Raw genomic sequence first — 27,914 nt, forward strand, 5'->3', positions numbered from 1 at the left:
AGGGAAGAAGAAACATCTTAAATACAAGCACAGCGATGTATAAGCAAATAATATATTAAGAATGCTTGGTGATGCAATGTCCTAGATTGAAGACTAAGGAAATAAGAGTGGAAAGGTAGATTGGGAACACTCTAAGAGTCTTGACTCTATCACGAGAACCAATGGGGTTTTTTTTATACAATTTTTAAAAATTTAATTTAATTAATTTATTTTTTGGCTGCTTTGGGTCTTCGTTGCTGTGCGTGGGCTTTCTCTAGTTGCGGTGAGCGGGGGCTACTCTTCTTTGTGCTATGCCACAGGCTCTAGGTGCGCGGGCTCAGTAGTTGTGTCTCATGGGCTCTAGAGCACAGGCTCAGTAGTTGTGGCACACGGGATTAGCTGCTCCGCGACATGTGGGATCTCCCCAAACCAGGGATTGAACCCGTGTCCCCTGCATTGGCAGGCGGATTCTTAACCACTGCGCCACCAGGGAAGTCCTGAGACCCAGTGGTTTTGAACTATTTCAACTGAACACACCATCAGTAACAAATTTTTGTGCATGCATCCACCCCCAAATATATATATACATTTATTTATGTATAAATTAAATTATGTCAAGAGCTACTATTTTAATATGTTACACTCATTAGGGAACAAACATAAAAAGAGAAGTGTATAAAAGATAAAAATAAAATGAGTAATATTTTCCCCAATGGAATCATTTGTCGTTAATTAATATTTATTAAATTAATAGTGTGCACCAGTGTTATCAATCAACCTTCCATAATCAACAAATGAATATACAGTTGACCGTTGAACAACATGGGTTTTAACTGCAAGGGTTCACTTATATGTGGATTTTTTTCAATAAATATGTACTACGGTACTACACAATCTGTGCCTGGGTGAATCCGAGGATGTGGAACTGTGGACTGTAAAGATATATGAAGATTTTCCACTGTGCATTGTGGGGGAGGGGGCGGTGTCAGTACCCCTAATCCCGACATTACTCAAAGGTCAACTGTACTACGCTTCTGTTGACAATTCAGTTCTAACTTGCTTTTTTTTCCCTCTCTCTCTTGATGCTAACAAATCATCAAGAGTATTTATAAAGTCCAACACAGCGTAGTTGTACTTCTTTAATCCTAAGCTCAACCATTAGGGAATCTGAAAGACCTTTATGATAGTGTATTCAAACATACCTATATATACCATACCTGTACATATAAAAGGTATAAATGAATAAATAAGTTTTTCTGTATATTTATAATTGCATGCTTATCTATTTTATGCTCAAAATAGCTCATAAACTCTTTAAAGCAGGGGCTGACCCTTTCTTTCTACTTAAAAAGAAATTATCACAGTGCTCTGCTCAGTACAGTGATAAAATAGCTGTTCTGTAATGTACAAAAATGATTATATTTCATTCACTATTATCCAAAAATTATGCCTTTTTACAACCTAACTCTTGGGCATGGAAAATTTTAATTAACATTTAATTTTAATAATAAATTTAACCCTAACGGAAGTTGATGTCTTTACAATTTCTGGATTAAGAAGCGTAGCATGCTCAAAACCCAAGAAGATATTCCCCAATTTCATCATTAAGCCTCAAACCTGACCTAAAAAAACACACAAAAAAATAGAGGATGGATATACACCATGGCCAAGTGGGATTTATGCTAAGAATGCAAGGTTGGTTCACCTATGAAAATCAATGTAATACACCAAGTAATAGAATAAATGGGGAAAAACACATAACATCACCAGATGCAGAAAAGGCAAAAAGGCAAAAAGTCAGCACGCTATCATGATAAGGACACTCAGCAAACTAGGAATAGGAGAGAACTCTGTCAACCTGATAAAAGGTATCTATGAAAAACCCATCCCTGACATCATACTTAATGGTGAAAGACTGAATGCTCTTAAGATCAGGAACAAGACAAGGATGTCTGTTCTAACCACTTCTATTCAACACTGTACAGGAGGTTTTAGCCAGGACAACTAAGCAAGAAAAAGAAATAATATTCATCCAGATTGGAAAGGAAGAAGTAAAAGTATCTCTATTTGCAGATGACATAATCTGGTATGTAGGAAATCCAAAGGAATCTAAACAAACAAACAAAAAAAACTATTACAGCTAATAATTATTACAGAAAATATTACAGCAAAGTAGTAGAATACAAGATCAATATATAAAATTCAGATGACCAGCTGAATTTCTATACATCAGCAATGAAAAATATGAAAATGAAATTAAGAAAACAATTTCATTTATAGTAGTACCAAAAAAAGAAAAAAAACTTAGGAATAAATTCAACAAAAGAAGTATAAAACTTGTACAATGAATACTACAAAACACTTATGAAAGATGACTTAAATAAAAGGAAAGATTTCTTATGTTCACGGATTTTAGGAAATAATATTATTTAGATGGCAATATTCCTGAAATTGATCTACAGATTCAATGCAATCTCGAAAAATTCTAGCTGCCTTTTTTGCAGAAATTGATAAGCTGATGCTAAACTTGATATGGAAATGCAAGGCACCCAGAACAGCCAAAACAATATTGAAAAAGAACAAAGCTGAAGTTGCAAATAAAGTCACTTTCCTTTATTTCAAACTTACTACAAAATACTTACTAAAAATAGTGTGGCACAGGCATAAGACTAGATATATACGTCAATGGAATGAATTAAGAGTACAGAAATCAGCCCATATAGCTATGGTTGATTTCTGTAAAGGTGCCAATATAATTCAATGGGGGAAAGAACAGATTTTTCAACAAGTAGTAGTGGAACAACTGGATATCTGCATGCAAAAGAATGAGGTTGGACCTCTACCTTACACCATATGTAAAAATTAATTCAAAATGGACCCAGGATAAATGTAATAGCTAAAACTACAAAACTCTTACATAGGTATAAATCCTTATGACTTTAGACTAGGCAATGAGTTCTTACATATGACACTTAAAGCACAAGCAAACAAAGGAAAAACAGATAAAATGGACTTCTTCAAAATTTAATCAAGAAAGTAAAAAGACAACCTATATAGAATGGGAGAAGATATCTGCAAATCACCTATCTGATAAGGGTCCTGTATCCAGAATATATAAAGAACTTTAAAATTAAAAAAAAAAACACAAAACAGTTAAAAATGGACAAAGGATTTGAATAGACATTTCTCCAAAGAAGACATATAAATGGCCAAACAAGTTCATGAAAAGATGTTCAACATAATTAGTCTGTAGGGAACCATAAATCAAACCCAGAATAAGATACTACTCACATCTGGTAAAATGGCTATAATAATAAAAAAAAAAAAAGATGGACAATAACAGGATTAGCAAGGATGTGAAGAAACAGCAATCCTCCTACACTGCTGGTGGGAACGTAAAATGGTACAGTTGCTAAGGAAAACAGTTTAGTGGTTCCTCAAAAAGCTAAACATTGACTTAACATATGACCCAGCAATTCCACTCCTAAGTATACCCCCAAAGGAATGGAAAGCAGGGACTCAAACTGATACTTGTACCCTAACGTTCACTGCAGCATTATTCACAATAGCTAAAAGGTGAAACCAACCCAGGAACCCATCAACAGAATAGATAAACAAAATGTAGTAAGTACATACAAAGGAATGTTATTCAGCTATAAAAAGAATGAAGTTCTGATACATCCTCTAACATGGCTGAACCTAGAGGACTTTATGGTAAGTTAAATAAGTCAGTCACAAAAGGACAAATACTACATGATACCACTTATATCCGGTACCCAGAACAGACAAATTTATAGAGACAGGAAGTAGATTACATCAAGCCACGGAGTTACTGATGGTTACACAGCTCCTGTTTGGGGTGATGAAAAAGTTCTGGAAATAAACAGTGGTAATGGTTGTGCCACAGTGTGAATGTAATGAATGTGACTGAACTGTACACTTAAAATGGCAATTTTTATGTTATGTTTATTTTATCATAATTTTAAAAATAATACACCAAAACCCATAGGATTGTGCACTTTAAATGGGTGAACTGTATGATATATGAATTACATCTCAATAAAGCTTTTTTTTTTCTTTAAGTGAAGGAAAAAAAAGAAGAAATGAGGGCTTCCCTGATGGCGCAGTGGTTGAGAGTCAGCCTGCCGATGAAGGGGACACGGATTCGTGGCCCGGTCCGGGAGGATCCCACAAGCTGCGGAGCGGCTGGGCCCATGAGCCATGGCCGCTGAGCCTGCGCGTCCAGAGCCTGTGCTCTGCGACAGGAGAGGCCGCAACAGTGAGAGGCCCGCGTAACACAAAAAAAAAAAAAAGAAGAAAAAATGAGCTCTCGAGCTGTAAAAAGAATCTTATGGAGAATCTTAAATGCATATTGCTAAGTGAAAGAAACCATTCTGAAAAAGCTATGTACGGAATGATTCCAACTATATAACAGTCCGGAAAAGGCAAAACTATAAAAACAATAAAAAGATCAGTGGTTGCCAAGGGTTCAGGGCAGGGGAGAAAGGATGGATAGGTGGGGCACAGGGCACTTTCAAGGCAGTGAAACTGCACTGCATGATACTGGAATGGTAGACACACACACTGCATTTTTCAAGACCCATAGAACTGCAGAACACAAAGCGTGAACCCTTTGTGTAAACTAAGGACTTTAGTTAATAATAATGTATCAATACTGGTTTAATTGTAACAAACGTACCACACTAATGCAAGATATTAATAGGAGAAACCATGTGTGGGTGGGGAAGGGTATGTAGGAACTCTGTACTTTCTGCATAATTTTTCTGTAAACCTAAAACTGCTCTAAAAAAGACTATTTTAAAAATGTATACTTAACACAGAGATTGCACTGAATTTTATCCTCTTCTCATAATTCATAAGACTATTCACTTTAACAAACTATAATTTTACATTAGATGGGGAGGAAGTGCTGATTCTTTTACCATTGCAGAATATCAGGCACTACTGAATCTTCTCAGTTCAGTATCCTGTACAGCCTTTCCCTACTTCTCCTCTTCCACCCCCAACAAAATTACTTAATGACCTAAATTTCCGTATTCATAAAACTACTTCCTTCATAGTTTTTGAAGATTCCATAGTCTTTAGAAACACTTTCTTACATTTATGACTAAATTCCAGTCTAATTATAATTACAGTGACATTATTATATCAAATTACCATGCTTCCTATTTTATTCATTCTGTTCTTTCTTTTTCACATTGCCACCTTGGTTTTATTTGGTCTAATTATAAAATGTTTTTTAAAATATACAAGTTTATATAAAACAAAATAAAAATCATCTCTAATACTACCAGTACCACATGCTAAACTCTTATATACATAAACATAATTTTTTAAACAAAATTGGACCATTTTGCATATTCACTCTCTTTCTTTCATTTATTCTCTCACTCAACCAATGTCGATGGCTCCTCTCCTGCCAAGACCCAGCAATGGGCAAGGTAGACAAAGTCCCTGCCCTCATGGAGCTGACATCTATTGGGGAAAAATAGGCAAACATATTTGCACTCCTCACAACCATCCTATGAGACAGATACTGTTGTTATCCCAATTTACAGAGAGCTAAACTGAGGCCTCAAGTAATCTAGTAAATTGCCTGAGGATACACAGCTAGGCAGTAGCAGAGTCAGGATTCAACCCCAGGTTGAATGACAACACTCTATGATGACAGACTCCTAAGCTCTTAACTTATAAAAGAGATATATATCTTAGTATGATATACTGATCTTTACAAAATGGTACTGGGGGTAAAGGTTGGATTAGCTCCCCAAAATAACATATTAACTCCAAGGACATAGTTCCTTGACTTCAATCATGAAGTTTGTTCATGGAAAATTATTCATTACTATTTTTGCTATACTTAAATTTAGTAGGACCTCAAGTCCAACTTTTTAACTTTTTTGGTGTATTTATTCTTTTTCACTTTATTTTTAAATTCAATTTATTTAGACAAAAACAAATCAGTTCACCCATTTCTCCCCGCCCAAACCTCCACCTCTGACAACCACTAATCTGTTCTCTCTATGAGCTTTTTTTCAACTCCACATATAAGAGAAATCATACAGTATTTGCCTTTCTCTGTCTGACTTATTTCACTTTGCATGATGCCCTCGAGGTCCAAAAGAATGAAATCTTGCCTTGTGCAACAACATGGATAGACCTCGAGGGCATTATACTAAGTGAAATAAGTCAGACAGAAAGACAAATACCATACGATCTCTCTTATATGGTCATCATCTATAAGACATCATTTTATCAGATACATAAGTGTGTTAGTTTCACACATCCTTTTGAAAAACAAAATATTGTTCTCTAAGGCACTCAAGAGTCAACACAAAGGATTAAACTGAAAACCATAACTGTCCTAGAGGAAAGGCAGCTAGTACATTTAAGAACAACTTTCCCCCAGCTCCTGCTTTAAAATGATCCCCTCCCAAACTCTTAATCTTTACTGGCACAATGTATAAACTTCAACGGGTACCTTGATCTTTTCCAGCTTCATCTATGTGTTGAAAATCTTTTAGTGTTTGAAGGTTACAGAACCCCTCTCTGCAATGCTGAATAACTTTCTTTGATCCATTCTTGATGAGATAATCCATTAGGGTAAGGGATTTATACACATGGCGCCAGTTCTTCCCATGGTCTTTGAGTCTCTGCCATAACATACTCATAATCTCTGAGAGAGAAACTGTGTTGAAAGTCAGGTCACTGATATCTAACATCAGAGAACTAGAAGGACCCCAAGGGTCATTAGAAGTTGCTTCCCTGACTTTTATTTCCGCATCTGAGTAATTTTTCACAAAGTTTTTTAGTTGCCTCCTGAATGCCATAGGTAAGACAAATTTGAAGGTGAGATGGGGGTTGAGAGCCATGGACTAGGAGTTTATGTGATTGGTTTATAAAACCTTTGAGAGGTAGTTGGTCCCCAGGTCTGCTGCTCCCAAATACAAATGATTAATCTCCACCTTGACAAGGTATCAATTTCCTGCAAAGGAAGGCACAAACAATAGGTAAGTTAAATATTTTTTTAAATGTCTACAGAAGATCAATTCAGTCTGAAAAAGCTAGCTTTAGTTTCCAAATCAGTGCCTCACTTACATCAGCCAGAATTGAGGGTACCATATACATGTTCCTAGGATTGATATGGGAAAATCTCTCACAAGGGACTGGCCTATGTTATTTAAAGAAATATAGGTGGTCTTTCTAGACCTAAAAGTTTCCATTGAAAGTATCACTGAACCTCTTTGGCCAGAAATAAAGTTATTATAAAGCACTACATGGAGAGTGGACAAGTTACTATAAGAAAATGGAACTTGCACTGTGACATCTCTTGCTTAAGATTTGTTGTTATGTATAAAAATATTATGTCCTGAGAGTAATTAAGTGAAAACTGAGTCTTAGAATCATCAACTGACCCTATGGTTGCATCCCTTTTAGAACTTACAAGTCATTAGAATCAGAACGAAATATGGTCTGTTTTCTTGTTAATCTAAAAGAGGGGAGGGTCATCAACTATTAAGACAAGTAATTGTCCTTAGTGGACTCCACAGCTAACTCATGGCACCCTAAACCAATATTTTAGTCCTCGTAAGGCTGGTAACTTTAAGGAAAAGGTTAAATTACTTTCTTTACTCAGCTTTAGAAAAAGATGCCCTGATGAGCATCCAGACCCACTGAAGCCTCAACAATCCATAATCAGATTTTACTAGAGACGCTGCACACACACAAAAGAAAAATGTTACAATCCATAACAAATCTGTCTGTTATTTTTAGTTTTGTTTCTCTTCCTTGACCTTCTCAATTCCTAGCTCAGGCCTGATTAATTTCTGTGTATGTATTTAAGGAAGACATAAATTTTCAGAAGCATCCTAAATAAACTATCCCTTCTTTTTTAAAAAATAAGAGACGGGGATAAGTAATCCTTTTTGGTAAAAGTCCAACACATCCTCAAATAAACAAGATAGAAAATCTATCTGTTTAATTAAGATTTCTCCAGAAGAGACTATCATCAACCTTAGGAAGAAAAAGAGAACTTATGTGTTTTTACAATTTTCTGATTTTCTCTCTTGTTTGCACTTCAAACACAGACATTTTTATCTGACTCAATCCTGCAGTGAAAACTCGATTTACAATGTGTTTCAATAAGCTATTAAAATTTTCAATCACAAGGGTTTTCTTTTTCTATTGTCCTTTTCTCCCCCTCTACCAAGCTCACTCAATGCAGAGATACACGGTTGACACTGGCTTAGAGAAACGAATATTGATCTGTTTCTCCACAAGTCTATTAAAACAAAAACAAAAACAAAACCCTGTTAGAATCATAACTTGCTGGAATTAAACAAGAGTTTTTAAAACCCTCTTTTTCTTTTCTGGATAACTACCTATCTAGAAAATATACCCATACATATACCTATGTATATTTTGGAGGGACAAAATAATTTTTAGGTTTTCCTCTATTCTCTAACCCTCATTTTAAAATTTTTTAAAATGTTTTCATAAATGAACTTTCTGCCCAAGAAAACTATCTACATAATAGCTTTCCATCCAATACAGTAGTTTAAAATGGATGTGCTGGACATCATACCAAAATTAAACATATTCCTAACCATTCGAAAAACCACAAGGAAAGATGTCTGGATAAGTGAATTAATACCATTTACTAACGTACAGTACTTTGTGACATGAACAAAGAATATGTAAGACACCATTCTACTAATGAAATCTTTTCAAGCTAACAAGGAGTTCAATAAATTGGTGTTAGTTGTAAATTATATGTTGTTTTACTATGTGTTTTAGACACCTGACTATATGCAAATGCTCAGTTTACTCAGTCCTTCAAAATTTTGAGATTATATCAATAAATACAGTGATGTGACATCTCAGACAAAAGTAGTGCCCAAGAGGGTAAATTTTCACACCTGAATTTTGGTTGTCTGGCTACCCAAATCCCTGTAATATTTAGAAATGGAGAGAAGTAAGATATTTCATATCATAAACCTGGGTTGCCCCCTCTGACAGGCCTTCACCCACCACACTTACTACTTAGGTCTACCCATCATGCTCTTTTCAGCACCCAGTTTACTTCCTTCATGACACTTAACAGGATGCATAGTTATGTGTCTGTTATTTTCTCTTGACTTTCTTCACCACCAAACTGGAAATTCCTTGAGAGCAGGGACCATGACTGTCTTATTTACCAGTGTAATCCTACTGTGTAAACAGGTACCTAGCACATAGCAGGCACTCAAGAAACAGGTCATTGAGTGAATGACCAAGTGGTGGAGTGATACTGCTTTGGGATAAACCTGAATTGATTCTACAGCTTTTAATTATAAACATGACACTTAAAATATATAATCTAGCTCTTGTAATTGTCAAGTAAAACTCTAGAGTTTTGAGCAAACATTTTCAAATCAATCAACAAGTATTTCTTGAGTACCTACCATTTATATGGCTTTGTGGAGGATATAAGAAATATAAAACATGCTCCTTACATTCAAAAACATCATTTAGCTAAGGAGCTTTCTCCCTTAAATGATTCTAAAATAAACAAATGATGAGGTATAAAAAGATCTCTTAATTTTCTTATTACATCTACCCACTTCCACAATTCTTTGGCAAAGGCTGTTTTCTCCCCCAACTTTACCTGAATCATAACAGGAGAGCATTTAAGTTGTCAAGTGACATTAAAATATGGGTCCACAATCTCTTATCTGAATCTTTTGAGGCCAAATGAGTCATGGAATTCAAACTCAATTTTGGGGGGGTAACTTTTGAAGGGTAATGCCATGCCTACAACCACATATTACATGATACGCATAGTGAGATCTGGGGTAAATTAAGCAAGGTCTGAACAATCAAACACATTAACATGACTGCAAAAATAATTTGCAAATATTTGGAATAAGTAAAGACAAATGGCTGTTTCAGTTCAGATCTTGTGGCCAGATACGTTAGGGGAAAAAATTGGTTTTCAAAACTTTCTGGATGTCAGAATTGAGAATAAAAGATTGCGGAGCTAAACTGACGTTTTCCAAAGATTTAGGACAACAATGACAACAGCATCTAAGAGGCTGAGTACCAAGACGCATCTCTGGAAAGACACATTTAGGGTAGTGCTATGAGGACAGCACAGCTCTTGTGTTTATACAGGTTCTGCCTGTAGACATGAGATCAACTCAGGAGAAAATAAGCTCTGGCCAAGATCATTATAGAAGAAGGATTACAGAGAATATCTCAGCATTAGAAGGTGTTGCTGTTTTGATGGAAAGAACATTGCAAGAGTCAACCTAACTTGAGTCCCTCCTGTGTGTTCATTAAATCACTCAACTATTAATTTTCCAGAATTTACCATGTGACAGACTCCATTTCCAAGAAATGGAGAAACAGGTGCACAAGACACAGTCTCCACCCTCTGGAGTAAATGGCTACTCTTTACTGAATGCTCACAACGTGTTCACACCTAGGCACTCAGTACCTCATCTCATTACTTTAATTAGGATTCCAGAGGCACGGATTTGAGGTCCTGCTCTGCCATTCCCTAATTAGGGCTTAAAGACTTCTCTGAGCCTCAATTTCCCCGTCTGCAGCAGAAGGAATAATCACCTAGGGAAGACTGTTGAGGGGAAGACATGAGATGTCCTGTAAAGAACTTCTAACGTGAAGGGCAGAGGGAGAATCAACTGCCTGTAGCCAGGGTCGTTCCTTGGCATTCGCTTCATTCATTCAACAATCTTTTCAGAATAACCACTGTGCTCCAGGCAGGCCCTGGGGAGGGCACTGGGTCACACAGACGACTCAGCCCAGCGACTGCCCTCAGGGAATTTACTGCGAGCAGGAGGCTTGGAGAAGCTTCTAGAAGAAGGGAGTGACGTGATGGCGTCACACAATAATGACCTTCCCTCACGCAGGCCTGCGGGCCTCGTCGCCCTCCCGCCTGCCTCCGGCGGGAGCAGGGAAGCAGCACGGGATGGGCAGCGGGATAGCACCCCCTCCAGTCCCCTCCAGGCCCCGTCCCTCCCCACCCCCACACTAGGGGCTCCTACCGGAGGAGAAGTCCAGCCGCCGGGTTCCGGGCTTTTCCCTCCGCAACACAAGCCCCGCCTCCTCCAACCGGGCCAGAGCGCCCACGCCCGTTCCCACTTCCGCTTCCTCACTTCCGACCCCTCGCTGCCGGCCTTTCCCAGAGGCAAAGTCTGCCGCTCCCAGGGCTTCGGAGGAGAGGGATCTCGAGGGTTAAAATAAGCCCCGCTTGAGGGTATCCCGCGGCTTGAAGGCAAATGTCTTCATTTCATGATCTGTTGGGCTGTGGCACTGCCCTAATCCTTCATTCAAATAATAAATTTTACAATTTGTGTTATTAGTGTAATTTTAACTGACTGGAAACACCGTCCACAGCTGATTTTCATCTCAAAGGACAAAGAATGTAATCTCTAGTAGTAGATTACTAGAGATGAAAAGTGTGTGTGATGGGCAGTGACAGAGTGCCTCCGATGAGGGCCTCAGGTACCACGGATGGGTAGTCCTTGAAATATTCGACTGACCTTCCCTGGGCACCTACCATGTGTCAGGCACCCCCGAAAGCAGCAAGAACTCAGATAGGACAGAGTTCGATGCTGGGTGAGTTTCGAGGTTAGTGGAGGTGACAGGCACCATCCCAGAAGATTGCGACAAGATGTGTATAGCATAATGGGAGAAGAGAGAGCATCTAATTCTACCAAGGAGTATTTGAGGGCCGGTTTCAGAGAACAGTTTACATCTGAATTGAATCTTAAAGGATGACAGGAGTTCTCTAGATAGGCGAAGTAGAGGAAGCCATTAGAGGCAAAGGGCACATCATAAGTAACGGCTTGACAGCTGAGAGAGCCTATTATCTTGGTAAAACTACAAGCACTGTAGTTACCATGGCTGTCACAGACTATTAGTGAAACAGCACAGGGAGATGAAGTGCCAGAGGAAATTCAGATCATGAAGAACCTTGTCTGTACAACCAGGTGATTTTATCCAGTAGGCATTGAAAATGTAATCAAACCCATGTTTTAAAGAACCGTGGTGGCTGAGTGGAATACTGACTGGAATGGAAGGAAAGAGATTTAGAGAATAGGAAAATGCTTAGTAAATGAAAGTTACCTTTGTTTTTGATTCCTACTGCTTCAATCATAATTATTATAATAACAGCCTGCATTATTGATACTGACATGTAGATAGGTAAGTGTAATACAAAATGATAGGAGATATGGGGCTTCCCTGGTGGTTCAGTGGTTGGGAGTCCGCCTGCCAATGCAGGGGACACGGGTTCGAACCCTGGTCTGGGAAGATCCCACATGCCGTGGAGCAACTAAGCCCGTGAGCCACAACTACTGAGCCTGCGTGCTGCAACTACTGAAACCTGCACACCTAGAGCCAGTGCCCAACAACAAGAGAAGCCACCGCAATGAGAAGCCCGCACACCGCAACGAAGAGTAGCCCCCACTCGCCACAACTAGAGAAAGCCCGCGCACAGCAACGAAGGCCTAGCACAGCCAAAAATAAATAAATAAAATAAATATATTTTAAAAAGATAGGAGATATGAAAGAAGTTGGTACATTATAACCAACTTAGCTGGCTGTAATATAGAGTGGTGGGGGTAGGAGCCAGAGGGAAATTGAAAAGATGACCTGGAAATGGGTGGTTCAGGACCTTGAATGCCATGGTAAGGTGTTGGACTTATAAAGGAGTGAGGAATAAACCAGAAGTATTTTTTACCTAGAGTTATAGTTTATGAAGACTTTTTATATGCATATCTTATGTAAATTTCAAAGGAAGTCTGAAATGTAGGTGTTATTATCCCATTTTACAGATAATAGTGCTAAGTTTGAGGCACATGCCATCATTCTACATTAGAGCCAGGCACTATTCTGAGCCATGAGAATATAAGGAAGTTATAATCTAATAGTCTAATAAACAGGAATACGTCAGTAAATGTGACAAATTACCATGATAAAGGCAAGTATAGATTGCTATGGGAGTCAAAAAGGAATTTGTCCAAACCACACAGTTAGGGAAGGCTTCCTGGAGGAAGTGAACCTGAGCAGCGTTTGCAGGAACAAATAGGTTATATGACTTCCCCAGTAATATTCAACTAGCAAGGATTTACCTGGAACTTGAACCCAGATCTCCTGCATGCAATCCTATGCTCTTTCCCCTATGCTGAGAACCAACCTTTGTCCTTGATGTTGAGGTTCATTGACCTTCTCAGTCACAGGTCTACCTGTTATATTTTGAGGTCAGAGACCCCAATTTTTTCTTTTTAAACCCATTCATTTTCTCCTTTTAGAACAAATCTCCCAGTGTGTTCAGAAAAATAGATTGGAAGCAGGAACAGAGGGATTGGAAATAGAATAGAAGTTTATAATAGTTCTGGCAATAAGCGATGAAAGCCGTAACCAAAGCAGAAGTCATGGGCCTGGTGCCATACTCCGCTCTGCTCATTCTTCTCTGACACGCGGACTTTTGCATATGACATTAAAGCATAGTATTTACTGGACTTGGCTCCAGATACATGTGGGAGTGAGGGAGAAGAAGGAGTCTACAGTGACTCTCAAGTTTCTGTTTCGTGTGAATGGTTGTCGCTAGTTCACCTAGATATGTACACGTTCTGAGGAACAGATTTGGCAGGAAAGATGTTGAATTCTGTTTTGGACATTTTGAATGCAAGGTGTCTGGGGGCGACCATGGGAAGATGCCCAGGAGACAGCTGAGTAGAAATAACTGGAATAAAGGAGAAGGTTCTGGGCTGGGCTCACAGACTTGAGAGTAGCCAGCATATAGGAGTTGATTGAAGGGTCAGATGGAAAAAAGAGAACAGAGCAAACTCGAAGACGGTGGTCCCCATGCAGGTGGAGAGGCCAGTAACAGTGACGGAGTGGATCAGGCAGGCTAATGGCTCACGTGCTACCAACCTATGGATTTAACTCCACTAGAGAAACATTGTGTAAAGACATTCTTCTTGTCTGCTTTCCTCCATTTGGGGGCACCATAATTTAGTTGCAATACTGTAGCATCCACCAAATACAGACATCATTTTACCACGATAACTTGGTGTGGGTTTGTTTTGTTTTTTTTCCCTGAACTCAGAGTTCTATAGAAGAGAACAAAGCTTTCTTCACTTGGTTTCCAGGACATCACTTCTTTTCATCTCCTTGGCAGTTTTCCTCTTATTTCTCTGACCTCTCGACTTTGGAGGAGTCGGCTCTCTGTCTGTATTCATTTCCGGGGTGTTTTTATCCAGTCTCATAGTTTTCAACACCCTTCCGTCTCTCAACAACAGTCAAGGTTTCATCGCCAGCCCTAACCTCTCTCGACCTCCAGACTCATATGTCTAACTCCCTTGTCGGCCCCACTGGCATGTCTCATAGACATCTCAAATTTAATATGTCCGAAATCTAACTCCTGATCTGGAATTCAGACCTGCTACCCCACAGTCACTCCTGTGTCAGGAAATGACACATCCTTGCTGCTAGTTTCTCGGGCCACGAACCTTGGGGTCACCGCTGACGTATCTCTTTGTCTCTCACACTGCACATCGTGTCCGTGAGTGCACCTGTGCCACAGGGTGGCTACCAAGTCTGGGTTACATGTGCTCCACAGATAATAAACGGTTTATCAATGCCACATTTCTAATACACATAAAATAATAATAATATCTATGGCTCCAGACTTTATGGTCACCCTGTATATTCAGAATTCAATCACTCTCCAACATCTGTCCTAAGTCACTGTCATCTCTTGCCAGGATCGTTGCAGTAGCCTCCCACCTGCTCTCTCTGCTTTTTCTCTTGCTTTCTTACTGTACAATCTATTATCAACACAGTGATCAGCATGAGACTTGAAAAACTTAAAACACAAGTCAGATCATATTATTCTCTAGTTCAAAATCTTCCATTGGCTCTCATCTCACTCAAGAATAAAATCCAAAGACCTTGCAACAGCCAGTGAGGCCCTACGTGTTTCGGCCCCTGCTCCCTCTCTGACGTCCATCTCGACTCCTCGCCACCTCACTCACTGCATCAAGCTTGCTTCCACCTTCAGGCTTTGCCCCTGCGAGTCTCAATACCTACAAAAGCTGTTTCCCCAAAGAACCATCAGGCCGGATCCCTCACTTTGTTCTGGACTTTGCTCAAATATCCTTTGATCCCCTAATGAAATCACAACCCCTGCTTCAGTCACACTGTCTATGACTCTTGCTCCATTTTATAATTCTCTGCGGCAGTGCAGCCATCTGATGTATGTATTATTCCTTCCTCTACCAGAATGTGAAATCCAGGAGGTCAGGGACTATGTTTTGTTCACTGATACATTCCCAGTACCTGGAACAGGCCTAACGAGGAGTAGGTGTTCAAACAGTATCTATTGAATGAATAAAAAGAGAATGTCTGAATCCATACTATTAGATGAAAAGTACACATTTTACCACATTTTACTTAAATTAAACATAATTATAAATAAGAAGTTCTGATAGTAACAATGACCTGTCAAAAGGAATTGCTGGAAAATTTTAAACAAGTATGGTTTTAAATGAAAATTTCTCCATGGTGGATAAGTCCAGATTTCATATATGTCTTAATCCTCCTGATTTTGCTTATATTTTTATGAGCGTCCTGTGATGGTGAGGACTGAGTTGCTGGCATCTTACATGAGGGTTTTTATTCTCAGTTTCTGCCTTTGCACCAGTTCAGTTACAGAGCTGCTATGAAATTAACCACTAAAGGGGCCTTGCTTCCCCCCCAATATGCTCTGTAACATGTCTGCAGATCATTACTACCAAAATAACTTCTCTGTGAGATCTTCCTGTTCTGCCGTCGGCGCCATACTTGGAGGGGAAAGGGTTGTATTCTGCTCCCTGGGGGCATTGCCCTGTGGGAAAGCAGCTTCCCCGCTGGTGCTCAGAACACCACGGCACTTCCTGTACAGCCCTAGTCAACAGTCCCCTTCCTTCCCACTTCAAAGCCACTGGCTCGGGATAAGGACTGTGGCCAGAGGATTTCAGTGTTTGAAAACTAGCGATGGAGCTGTCGGGTGATCCCACCAAGAAGGCCCTTAGAATCTGGAGACTGAAGAACACTGAGGCCAACATGGAGATGCTGTTTTAAAATCGTTGTTATCTTGAAAAGTCTGTCTTTATAACATGTGGAAGTAGTGGGGACCCTATTCAGATGCAATTTGGATTTAAGAACATTTGACAAACTTGCATTAATAAAAAGAAAGTTCTTTATTACAGACGTAAGAGGAGCAAATTCCTTCAAGTCATTTGACCAATCATTTACTGAGAACCCACTATGACCAAGTACTCTAGTGACTCCACACCAGATTCTTTTCTATTTCAATAAAAATGTTGAGTGATCATAACCAAGGAGAAATTCCCCCCCAGAAAAGGAAATCTTGAGCAAGGTTTAGGTATAAAGGGGCAAAGAGATAGAAAAGGATACCATTTCACAATGGAGAATAAGTTTAAATCAGAGACTCCCAAGTTGTCTTATCTGATACCATCCTTCTTAGCCTTTAAGGGATTCACACTGGGAACATCTTGTCAGCCAGTACTTCCCTCTTTATCTTGGGTCTGTTCACCCAACGCTGAACGGTGCCACTTAGCACGTAGCAATGTCTCTAATTTTGTGCAAAATATGCAACGTTGGCAATCCGTTTTCTAACAAGGGCAAAGACAGAGGAAGAGGCCTTCGCAAGTTATACTTGGTATGGGAGGAAGGAGCTTAAAGAAGAGAGCTGGCTATAAATTTGAAGGTAAGAGCTAAGGAAGTTGAAGGTGACAAAAACGTTAGGTCGTGAAAAATCTTCAAATCCCAGAAATATTTTAGTCCAACCTACTCAGGAGAAAATGAAATCCCCCAAATCTAAGTAACAAGCCCCAGCTCACACCTGACTATGGCAAAGCTGGGGTTAGAACTCGTCCTGGCGTAAGTTTTTCTTCTGTCTTTTCTTAAGGGTAATATTATGGGCTGAGTTCACTAAGAAAGCATTTTCTTTTTTCTGGGATTTTAACATTGAGAGTGATCCGGGATGGTATTAACAACGTTCCACTAAGAAGTCCTAATGTTCTTCTGGATGCTTGGATAGACTCAGAAAATGCATTTTCCTTAAGACCAGCAGCATCTTGCTGACGGACCATCTCTAGGATTAGAAATTTTCTTATGTGAACATAATCGTTCAGGGCGAACTTGTTAAAACTGAAACCAAGCATAAGGAAGCAAAAGTGTTTCAGTGAACCTCCTGCGTTTTAGTTCTACTCCAGCAGCAAGAAGACAAAACCACATAACCTAAGGCTCACGCCCAACTCTCTGGAGCCCTGTATCTGCTAGTTCCTGTGTGGTTTGCACACAGACTGCAGGGCCAGCTGGGGGTAGTTTGAGGGAGGGAAGAAGAAGCCGGGGAGGAGGAGGCACTCAATGGATCTGCGAGCCTGTGCCCTGGGTTAGTGTGGTACTTGGAAGACAGCACAAGGTGGATCTGTACTCTGAAATGCAGACATTTTGATGTTGGAATTCAACTTCCTTGTTGCAAGAAAGGATTCTAATAACTCGGTGTCAAAGGCATAGACTCAACCTCTTCTCTTCTGAAAGGTATGTCATTATACACCATCAGTCCACACGCTCTAGAGATCTTGGATAGTTTTATTATTTGCACAATGTTCTCTAGGAGTCAATCTAATTAAATGAATCCCATGGGCTCTGTAAATATTGGTTTTAATTTTCGGTTCATCACCAAAGGTCTCTACATCTTTTTCTGTAGCAGTGTTTGTGGTGATAGGATTCGACTTCTAGTGAATGAACTAGACTGCTCCTTACCCAGCCCGTTACACAAAAAGCCTCCACTAATTGGCTTCTGAGCCATCTCAGGAAAAGACTTTGGATCCTGGGATCACAGAGGTGAAATTCCACTTCACCAGTGTCAGCATTTATTCCAAATTGGGTTGGGGGGGCGGGGGGCGGGAGGCGGCAGGTGAAAGGCGGAGCAGCAATGAATGAATACCAGTACTGCGTGGTCAGGATTTCTCTTGGGGCTTGCATTTCTACTTCTGTTAGTATTTATGGTGCCTTTACAAAGCACACCAGTTTGGGTTCCTTTACAAAAGGAAAACTACGTTGAAATAGGTTTTGAGAGAGTGTTGTCTGTCTTTGTCTCTTTATTAACAGTTAACACTGTGTCCCTAAGACGGTCTCCAGTTCAGGCACTGAGCCTGAACACAACTCTCTGACACTCTCTGCCTCACCCGCCCTCAAACCTGAGGATGGAATACACACACCAAAGTTTGAGCCAACTTAAAACTATCATTTTTACATACTTGGAATTGTTAATAAAGTATATGTAACTTCATCTGCACATTACTGAAAATATACACCCCCAGAGGAATTAAGAGGTGGGAAAATGTTTAGGATCTAAAACTCCAATAGGAAAGATTACATGTGCTCATGTCCTGTCATCTGAGGGTGGGAAACCTCAGGGTGAAAAACCTTTCATCCTCTACAACTACATTTATCATAGACTTACTTGTTCTTTAGTGGGTCCTCTTTCTTTTTTTTTTTTTCCTTGCTTTTGGTTTCTGAAAGAACATTCAGTATACGTGTACCCTGCTTTAACAACCCAGGATTGTTTATAAAACTTCACATTTTTAAAATAATTTTAAAGGGACCCTCTTTACAAAAGGATCCATTATTAAATAAAGGGCACTGTGTAAATTGAGAACCATCTAAGTGTATTTAAATTTCAAGTTTTAAAAATTGATTTGCGCCCTTTTGGAGAAATTTAGGGATTTTTCTGGTAAAGGGAGACAGCCCTATATCATTGAATAAAACTATCTTTTTAGATTGAACTTGGAGTGTCTCCCATGTAGTAAACTGTAATCTGATTCTCCCTACATTGTAATAGATTTCATCTTTTTAAAATGACTTTACGGAAGCAGAGGGGAAGGAGGTGATTGATTTGTTCAAAATGAAGAAGTATTTCCATTGCTAATATAATATCCTTTTGAATATCTTCTATATCTTGGGCCCTGATGAAAATCCCTTATCTTTTTTTAACATTTCAATTGTTCTACGTCTATTTCATAGGGATATTGTAAGAATAAATGAGTTAACATAGATATGAAATGGCTTAGGAAAAAGGCGCTGTGAAAATACAGGGTAATATCAGTATCAGTTATCTCTTTGAACCTTGATCATTTTCTTCCCAGTTCTTATATGAACTATATCTCACTTACTACCTGAAGCCGTCTCTTTCAGAGCCCTTGCCTTCCGGAGGGGCTGAAAATGGCCTAGTTCCCACATACTTATTGATTCTCAGAGAACAACACCTGCGGGTATTGGCGATCTGTAGGGCTCACGCCTGCACTCTAGCAGAACTTGCTTCTTTTCCTGGCTCAAGAAAAGTCTACAATTGTTCAAAAATGTGTCATTAAGCGTGATTCCATCAGGATTTCTTAAACAAGCAAGAGTTGCTGCTGGATTAGTCCTAGGGACAGGCTTCATTTTTGTGCCCTCATAAAACAAACTCAAAACTTGGTCAAGAATCTTTAGGACCTAAGCTATTTGAATCAAAGGATGGGGTTGACTGACCCCCATTTGTCCATCTCAAGTACTTGCCCACCATATCTCGATTTGTAAAGGAACAACACAGCCCTCTGTGTGTGTGTGTGTGTGTGTGTGTGTGTGTGTGCATGTCTTTTTTTTTTTTTTTTTTGCCTCTTTACAATTCTTAGGAAAATATAGCCTCATTTAACAAATGAACATTTATTAACACTTATTGTGCATTTACTATGTGTCAGGCCTTGTGCTAGGCACTGACTTCTCTTCAACAATGTTAATATTATTGGTTTCAATAAGCTTGAGCCAATAGGAATTCAGTAAATAATTTTTAAAAAAAAAACAGGTTTTTTAAAAAATATGCATTCACAGCAAACATTTTGGAGAATTAAAAGAAACTATTACTAAGTACGTGAAGATTAAAGTCTTACATGCCCTCCAAAGAAGATGTAAGACATACATCTTACGAAGAAAGTGAGTAACATGTCCAAACATAAAGAAAAGATGAAATATTTGTACAGTGAATACCTCTATACTTACCTCCTAGTTTCAACGGTTGCTAACTTTTCGGCATATTTGTTCTATCTATATGTATTTCTTTCTGAACTATTTGTAAATTACAGACAAAATGATACTTCACCCCTAAATAATTCAGTAAACATCTAAGAATAAGAACATTCTCCTACATAACCACAATGCAATCATTATACCTAAGAAGATGAACAGTAATTCATTAATATCATCTAATATCTAGACCATATCTAACCTTAACCATTATCCCCCAAATATTGTCCATAAAACTAGGACCTAATTTTTAAAAGAAACATACATTTTTGCATTAGCGTTTTATGTCTTTTTATTCAACATTGGATATTTTTGAAAAGGTTAGGCATTATCTTGTAGAATGTCCTACATCCTGGATTTGTTGTTGTCTCATGGTGTCATTTAATTTGTTCTTCTATCCCCTGTATTTCCCTGTAAACTCCAAGTTAGAACTGAAGCACTGATTAGATTTCAAATGAACGTATTTTACAGGTGCTCCATATTGCATCTCATTAGGAGACACTTAGTGCCAGATTGTCCCTCTATTTGTGACACTCAGTTTGATTGTGGCTCAAGGTCGTCATCTCACTCCAGGGATCCCTTTGCAATTAACAAGTGATCTGACAGGATCACACTTAGGCATTGTGGTAATATCCTACCTCCTAACAAACCTCACTCACTAGCTTTAGTGAGTCTTTAGAATCCTTGCCTAACTCAACTATTCCATTGGAGGTCATATACATTTTAGTACAGTTTGAAGAAGGATTAGACATACACATTCATCATTACCCGCAGCAACAGCAGATATTTATTGAGTGTTTAAGTTCAGGTGATAACAAGGATGATGATGATGTTGATGATAGTGATGATGTTGATGTTGATGATGATGATAGTAATAAGTAACATTTACTGAGTGCTGCTGTGGAGCCAGATGGTCTAGGTTTGAGGCCAATCCTTCCGTTACTAACTCGGCCAATAGGGACAAGTTACTTAGTCTTTCTGTGCCTTAGTTTCTTAAGCTATAAAATGAGAGTGATATTGGTACCTATCTCATCATATTGTGTTGAAGATTAAATAATTTATACACGTATAGGTTTTTGTTTTTTGTTTTATTTTATTGGAGTATAGTTGATTTACACTGTTGTGTTAGTTTCAGTTGTACAGCAAAGTGATTCAGTTATACATATTCATATATTCTTTTTTTTTCAAATTCTTTTCCCATATAGTTATTACAGAATATTAAGTAGAGTTTCCTGTGCTGTACATTAGGTCCTTGTTGGTTATCTATTTTATATATAATAGAGTGTGTATCTTAATCTCAAACTCCTAATTTATTCCTCCCCCCCCGGCCATGTTTCCCCTTGGGTAACCATAAGTTTGTTTTTGAAATTTGCGAGTCTGTTTCTGTTTTGTAAATAAGTTCCTTTGCATCATTTTTTAAAATTAGGTTCCACATATGAGTGATATCATATGATATTTGTCTTTCTCTGTTATACATAAATTTCCTAAAACAGTGTCTGTTATTATTATTTGCCAAGCACCTTACAGGTATTAACTCATTTGCTTCTCCTAACGGCACAATGAAACAAGGGCTAATATCACCCTTCTTTTGTAAGTGAGGAAATTGAGGTACAGAGAGGTTAAGTAACTTGCACAAGGTCACTTAACTTGTATGTGGTAGAGCCTGGATTTGAACCCAGGCGGTCTGATTCCAGAGCATTCTCTTGAAGAGTCCTGGCACATGGATGGGAAGGAACACAATTGGAACTGAAAGAAAATCAGTTATAGCCTCCCACCCCCACCCCATCCTATCACCACCCAAGTTTTAAGTTATTTTAAGTTACTGAAAATCTGGAAGCGTTGCTACGAAAATGTATTTTAGGTTTGGTTCATCTGATAATAGCACTCTATTAAGCACAGATGAGTAGGCTTATAGCACTTCTATAGCTCAAGGCTATGTATAAGAAACTTTAAACATCAGAGATAATGCTAGGATTGAAAAATATAAAACTATAAAGGAAGAGGAAGGAAAAAAAACTGAAAGGAATAATACAAGAGGGGAGTTATGAGATCTCAGAGCCTTGGGGCAGAAGGTGATATTTTGATATAGTCAAGGGGGAAAAAAAACCCTCTTATTTTTCACATTACTGTACTGTGTAAGATTTTACCACTAAAACACAAGTGTATAGCCATTGTCAGATTTATAAAAGACCACACTGGATTTCTTTATGGGACGATGGATGAGTCTTGTTAGTAGGTAACGTTCCTGGTTGGTTATCTCACTCACTCAGATATTCCGTAAGTCAGTCTATGGCTTTGGAAACACATAACTGTACACAGAAAAGGCCTCACAAACCAGGTGTTGGTCCCTACCCCTTCATTAGCATTAAAAAATGGTTCCAGTGTTGTCTTATTCACTCTTTCTATTGCCGTTACAGAAAGTTCTCAAGTATAATTTTCTAAAGAGAACTAAAAATAAGTGAGAAAAGAAGTCCAACATTAATAATGTTTTTATGCATTTCCAACATAGTCATTGCTAAATTGGTTCCGCCTTTTTATGTTTTTTAATGAAAAGCAGGCTAATTGATCAACTGGTCATGAATAATACTTTTTCATTTGTTTTTCTCCACACCTCTCAGCCTTCCAGAACCACGAGCTTAATGTAGCAGCCGCCAAATGGTTTATGATTGGTGTCTATTGTCCAGTGCTTTATGGGAAAATACTGGAAACAAACTGCTGGAAACTCAGTAGGAACTCAGTAAATAATAAGTAGATACTTCTCTTGTTAAATATGATTTTTAAAGAAAAGTCTTTAAATAAGTAGGAAATATTACTAAGGAAGTACACTAGTAGAAAAAAACCTGGTTGATTTATAATTTGAATTTTCATCATCATTTTATAAGCGATGGATTTTTAGCAGTTTACAGAGCGAAGTGTGAGGTCAGATTAGCTCCCCTCCCCCAAACGGATTTATATTCTAAAAATGTGAATTGTTGAATTCGTAAAGCCAGCAGGAGGATCCCAGCCATACATTAAATCATATTTTAATACATTATATCAACCTTTTAGGTTGATCATACATGTGTTGATATCCATAGCACAGGGGTTCTTACTGGCGGTGGTGAAGCTAGAGGTGAACAGTCGTTTCAGAGACACATTTAGGAAGCTGATGAAAGCTACAGAAACTCTCCGCAGGGGTAAAAAATACGCCTAGCGTTCATCCACACACACCTTTACACAGAATTTCCAGTGGACCATCTCCTTCCTCCCCCTCCAAGAGTCCATCCATATATTCTCAGAAGGAAAAACAGCCTTTATCTGAAGAGTTTTTTTTTTTTTTACCCTCAGCCTTATAAAGCTTTAAAAAGCGTTTTCACACATTATCTCATTTGATCTGCCTGTGATCTTTGAGGCAGACAGACCACATATTTTGCCTCTCATGTTGCAGAGTGGGAAAAGCAAAGCTCGCGAGTTTAAGTGACTTGCTAAAGGTAATTTTGCTAACGTCTGCCAAGACCTAATACCTAGGCTGTGAAATTGTAGCCCAGGGCTCCTTCTACTACTCTGGTCTGGGCACAGCATTCTGGAGGCACAGGAACCCTTGATGGGGGTTCTGGAAATCTGAATTCTGGCTCTACTGGAAACTACCTGCGTGACCTTGAACATGACACTGTAGCCTCTCTGGGCCTCAGTTTCCTTCTCAGCCGAGTGAGAAGTTAGATCACACGTTCTCGGAAGCCCCTTCCATTCTCTGTTGCAAACTTCCTAATCCCCCCCACCCCCCGCAGTCTGAGCAGAGGGAAATGACTTTTCTCTGCGATAGATGGCAAGACCTTTCACCCTGCCCTGTAGGTCATTAGAGCTGGCGTCCAGTTTAGATGGGTTCCTTTTCAACGTCCAGATCCTGCTAGAAACTGTCAACATGGACAGTGCTTTTGTGGGCTGCTGGTGTGTCGTTCTGCTGGTTGCCTCATTTTCCTGCAGGGCTGGCTCACAGCAATTTTGCTCTAGCTCTGTGCTCTGCATCCGACAGACGTGCCGTGATATTTTATGATTCTTCTTGGGTAGTTCAGAATATAATATGGAAATAAAGAATGCTGATGGACTTATTTGGGGCTGATTAGACCTTATCCTTCTAAAACCGTTATTTCTCTTGAAGGACGCAAATCTTCCACCTGATTTTTCGTCATTAGCAGTTATTTCCTTTAATGTCCTTGAAAGGTGCTTGGAAATCGGAGAGTCGTGAGAGAGCCAACAGCACCGAACACAGACGCCCTGAGACAAGAAAGGACATGACCAAGCCCTTTCCTTTGGGGGTATTTGTAGAATCTTTGGGTCAGTATAATTAGGACAATTTTGTATGTTAGCCTCTGTTTCAGTTTTATAAAAAGCGTCTGCAGTGCATGTTGCCAAGTATACAAAATCCATGATATAACCCCAGTTTAATTTGGGGTCTCTCCAGGAAGATAAAACAAGCAGAAAATTCTCATGCTCCGTATGTCAGTAAACCAAGGTTTTATAATATCAGTTGTCAAACGGTGGAAACTTAGAACTAAAGGTGTTCTACGCGTCACAGGAGCCACCCTGCTGCTGGCCGTTTGAATCATCCGAGCCAAGCGCTATGAGCACAGACAGGTTAGCTACCTCAGTAACCAGGAAGGTGTCGGTCTCTATTTATGATTAACAGCCGAGGATAGAAAATTGGGGGCCCTGTCTTTTTGCTCGCTGTATCCTCTAACTGAACGTTAGGCTGGCGAGTGGAGTTCTCTCACCTTCTTGAAGAGAAGTGTATAATTTGCTCTGCACCGTGTCAGGTCATTGGATTTTAGGAGGTAATACTGTCCAGTGATGAGAGTGACAGAGCATGAACTTAGCTCCTGTGTTCTGGGTTCTATTCTCAGCTTCGTGGATGACTCAGAGCGCCCCGTCCATGCCTCTGTCCTTGAGTGAAACGATACCATTCTTTAACCCACTACACAGGAGACTTAAGAAGAGTCGTGCATTGCTACCCCCAAAGCATGTTTATTATATCTTTGACATCACATAAATGTGCAATCTCTCATTTTTAAAATGCATAACATGGTGCTTTCTCATTTAAACTCATTTGTGGAATTTCTATTTCTTAGACCAATATTGTTAAATAGACGACTCATTCATTTTACAAACCAGATACTGTGTGATGCTGTGGCTTGACACTAGGTACCCTGTAAATATCCAGGTAAACAAAGGAAGAGGAAGTGTGAAGTCAGATACTCTCCTAGCTGGAGAGTAATTCCCAAGACCTGACACAAGGAAGATGGGGCTCTTAAATAGTGGCATGGACACACAACTTTGATTTTAACATGCAAGATGTAGTGGAAAGTAAGATTTACTACACAGCCAACTTTGTCAGCTTATATTACTCCATAAAGTGAAGGGTCAATTAGGTGTTCTTATCATCAAGAGAGCATGCTGTAATGCTCTGTCATGTAGACACTATAAAAAAAATTACCTGTCTGGTGACTCTAATTCATCTTTTGGCTACTGTCAGCAGACATCCCCTCAGTCCCTAATTCACAGTACCCAGAGGTACTGAGAACATTTAGGGTAATAAAAACAAAAAGAAAACAGGGTTCTTTTCCCTAAGGAGCTAACACACTCCTAGGGAAACTAGGACAAACAAAAGCAAACGCTACCGCAGGGCAAACACCCAGGAGATAGGGTAAGTGGCCCAAAGCCGGGCTTTGTAGGGAAGGCTTCCTGAAGGAGGTGCGTCTGCAGGCAGATAGAGATGGCTCGGCAAAGGGGCATAAAGTTATCCACAAATTTGCATACTTCAAGGATATCATAGGAGGAGTAGAGTCTTCTTTGCTGAAGATCTGTTTGTTTTGCAAGTGGCAAGGAGTAGAGAAGGCTCTTGTGAATTTGTTTCCTTGGGGATCCAGACATTAAACTTGTGCCACTGGAAACTGTACCTCAAGCTCTTTTCCCAGATAACCTGTTTTTCCTTCACTTCTTATCATGTCCCCCTAAGTCTTCTTTTTCAAGCATAAATATCCTTTGTTCTTTTAACTCTTCCTCCTATAATGTGGTTTTACACGCTCTCATCATCTTAAGTGTTCACCTCCAATGCACTCCAACATAAGGCCCCTCCTAAACCATGGTGCTCAGAATGGGACAGAGCTCTCCAGGAGTGGTCTGACCAATGCGGAATCCCATGGGGTAGTTGCCTCCCTTGATCTATACCCTATATTTCTATTAATATGGCCCGAGATTGCATTAGCCTTTTTGGCACTCATGTCAGTCACACTGCTGACTAGGAACATACTGAAATTGTGGTCAACTCATACCCATGAGTTCCCATGCACTACTCTTAAGCCAGTTCATCTTTATTCTGTGCTTACATTATTGATTTTCTTTAAAAAAAAAAAAGAAAGAAAGAAAGAAAGAAAGAAAGAAAAGAAAACACAGAGTTTTAAATGTAGAGACATTTAGCTCTATTACACTTGATCAAATTGATAACAGCCCATCAATACATCTCAGAGCTAGGATATTGGTTCTCCCTCCCCAAGGTGAATACTTAGCTGCTGGCATGAGGGCATAGATAGTCTCAACACTGGCCTGGAAGAGACCTCAAAAGTGTCAGGACTTTATTATCTACATCTTTAGAGAAACTAGTGAGCCCCAATCTTTCTAACTGTAAACTAGGAGCAAATGTGAATAGCCCTTTCCTTCCCAAGGGTATGCAACAGTGAGTCAGATGTCTGCAAAACTCCAAGTCAAAGTTACTCAGAGGCAGTATTATATGAGAGGAGGAAGTTTTTATGTTAGGCTTTTGACAGCCTTCAGAAGATTTGATTACCCTGATCGCTATACGTTACAGTAAATAGCATTCGTTTTTGCAACTGTTTTATAGCTATAATTGAGTTATCTGATTTGGGGTTGCAGTAACTTCATGTGGTGTCAGTATAATTTCAGCACACGATTATTTGTAATTTGAGGAAGTTCTATGAATCTGTTTCTTTGCAAGGCCCTGTTTAAAATGATTCTCCTCTCTCCATCCCCTCCCCCAGGCCCATCCTCACCCCTAGTCTCTTCCTCCCTAAAACAAGGACTACAAAGACCTTGAATTTAGATTTCCATCAGAGTTTTGGAAACCTTTCAAAGTCTTGCCAAGCTAATTTAGCAGTCCACAGGTTTTTGCAGGTGGCTTGTATAATATTTATAATTTCAAGCTAATAGAAATGTCACATTTCAAAACACATCTCTGAGAACAGTTTTATTCATTATAGAAGAGTGCAGGGAACAGTCACACTTTTATAGTCTGTCCTCCGAATGCAAATTTGAATCTTGCTTTTATGACCTTGTAATCATTAAGATTCGAATAGCCCCTCCCCCACCTCTCAGTAGTGATTTTGATCTAGGGCCTTGCTACTCAATGTGAGGTCCAGGGACCAATGATATTGGTATCATCTGGGAGCCTGTTAGGACTGAGTATCTCAGACCCTGCCTAAAACCTACTGAATCAGAATCTGAACTTTTAAAAAAGTCCTCTTGTGATTCTTCTGCACAATAAGATGTGAGGAGGACGGATCTAGGGTGAAGGGATTTCACCCCACTTTACCCACCATAACCCCATTTTACCCACTTTACCCCTTGTGTCATAATACAAAACTTACAAAACTCCATTTGGTGTTTATTAATAGTTTAGATTTGTTAGTTAAATTTTTTAATCTGCATTTAAATATTCTAGATACATCCAGCTATTTCTCAAAGTATCTATAGCTGGTTTTAAAATGCTTTTGCCTTTCTGGGTT

The 27,914-nt window shown here is 39.2% G+C and overlaps 2 protein-coding genes across 2 annotated transcripts in view; one reads left to right on the plus strand and one right to left on the minus strand.

The window, feature by feature from the left end:
• The window catches only part of ENTHD1 (ENTH domain containing 1), a 98,081-nt gene extending 91,251 nt beyond the window's left edge, over nucleotides 1-6,830 (minus strand). The window contains exon 1 of the mRNA XM_060023966.1: nucleotides 6,482-6,830. Within this exon, the coding sequence (XP_059879949.1) occupies nucleotides 6,482-6,830 (349 nt within the window). The remainder of the gene's footprint in view (nucleotides 1-6,481) is intronic.
• A 10,585-nt stretch (nucleotides 6,831-17,415) lies between these two features.
• GRAP2 (GRB2 related adaptor protein 2) overlaps nucleotides 17,416-27,914 on the plus strand; it is a 61,051-nt gene continuing 50,552 nt past the window's right edge. The window contains exon 1 of the mRNA XM_060023968.1: nucleotides 17,416-17,616. The gene's annotated coding sequence lies outside the window, so the exon portion shown is untranslated. The remainder of the gene's footprint in view (nucleotides 17,617-27,914) is intronic.

This window comes from Delphinus delphis, chromosome 11, assembly GCF_949987515.2.
Source record: "Delphinus delphis chromosome 11, mDelDel1.2, whole genome shotgun sequence".
Taxonomy (NCBI): Eukaryota; Metazoa; Chordata; class Mammalia; order Artiodactyla; family Delphinidae; genus Delphinus; species Delphinus delphis.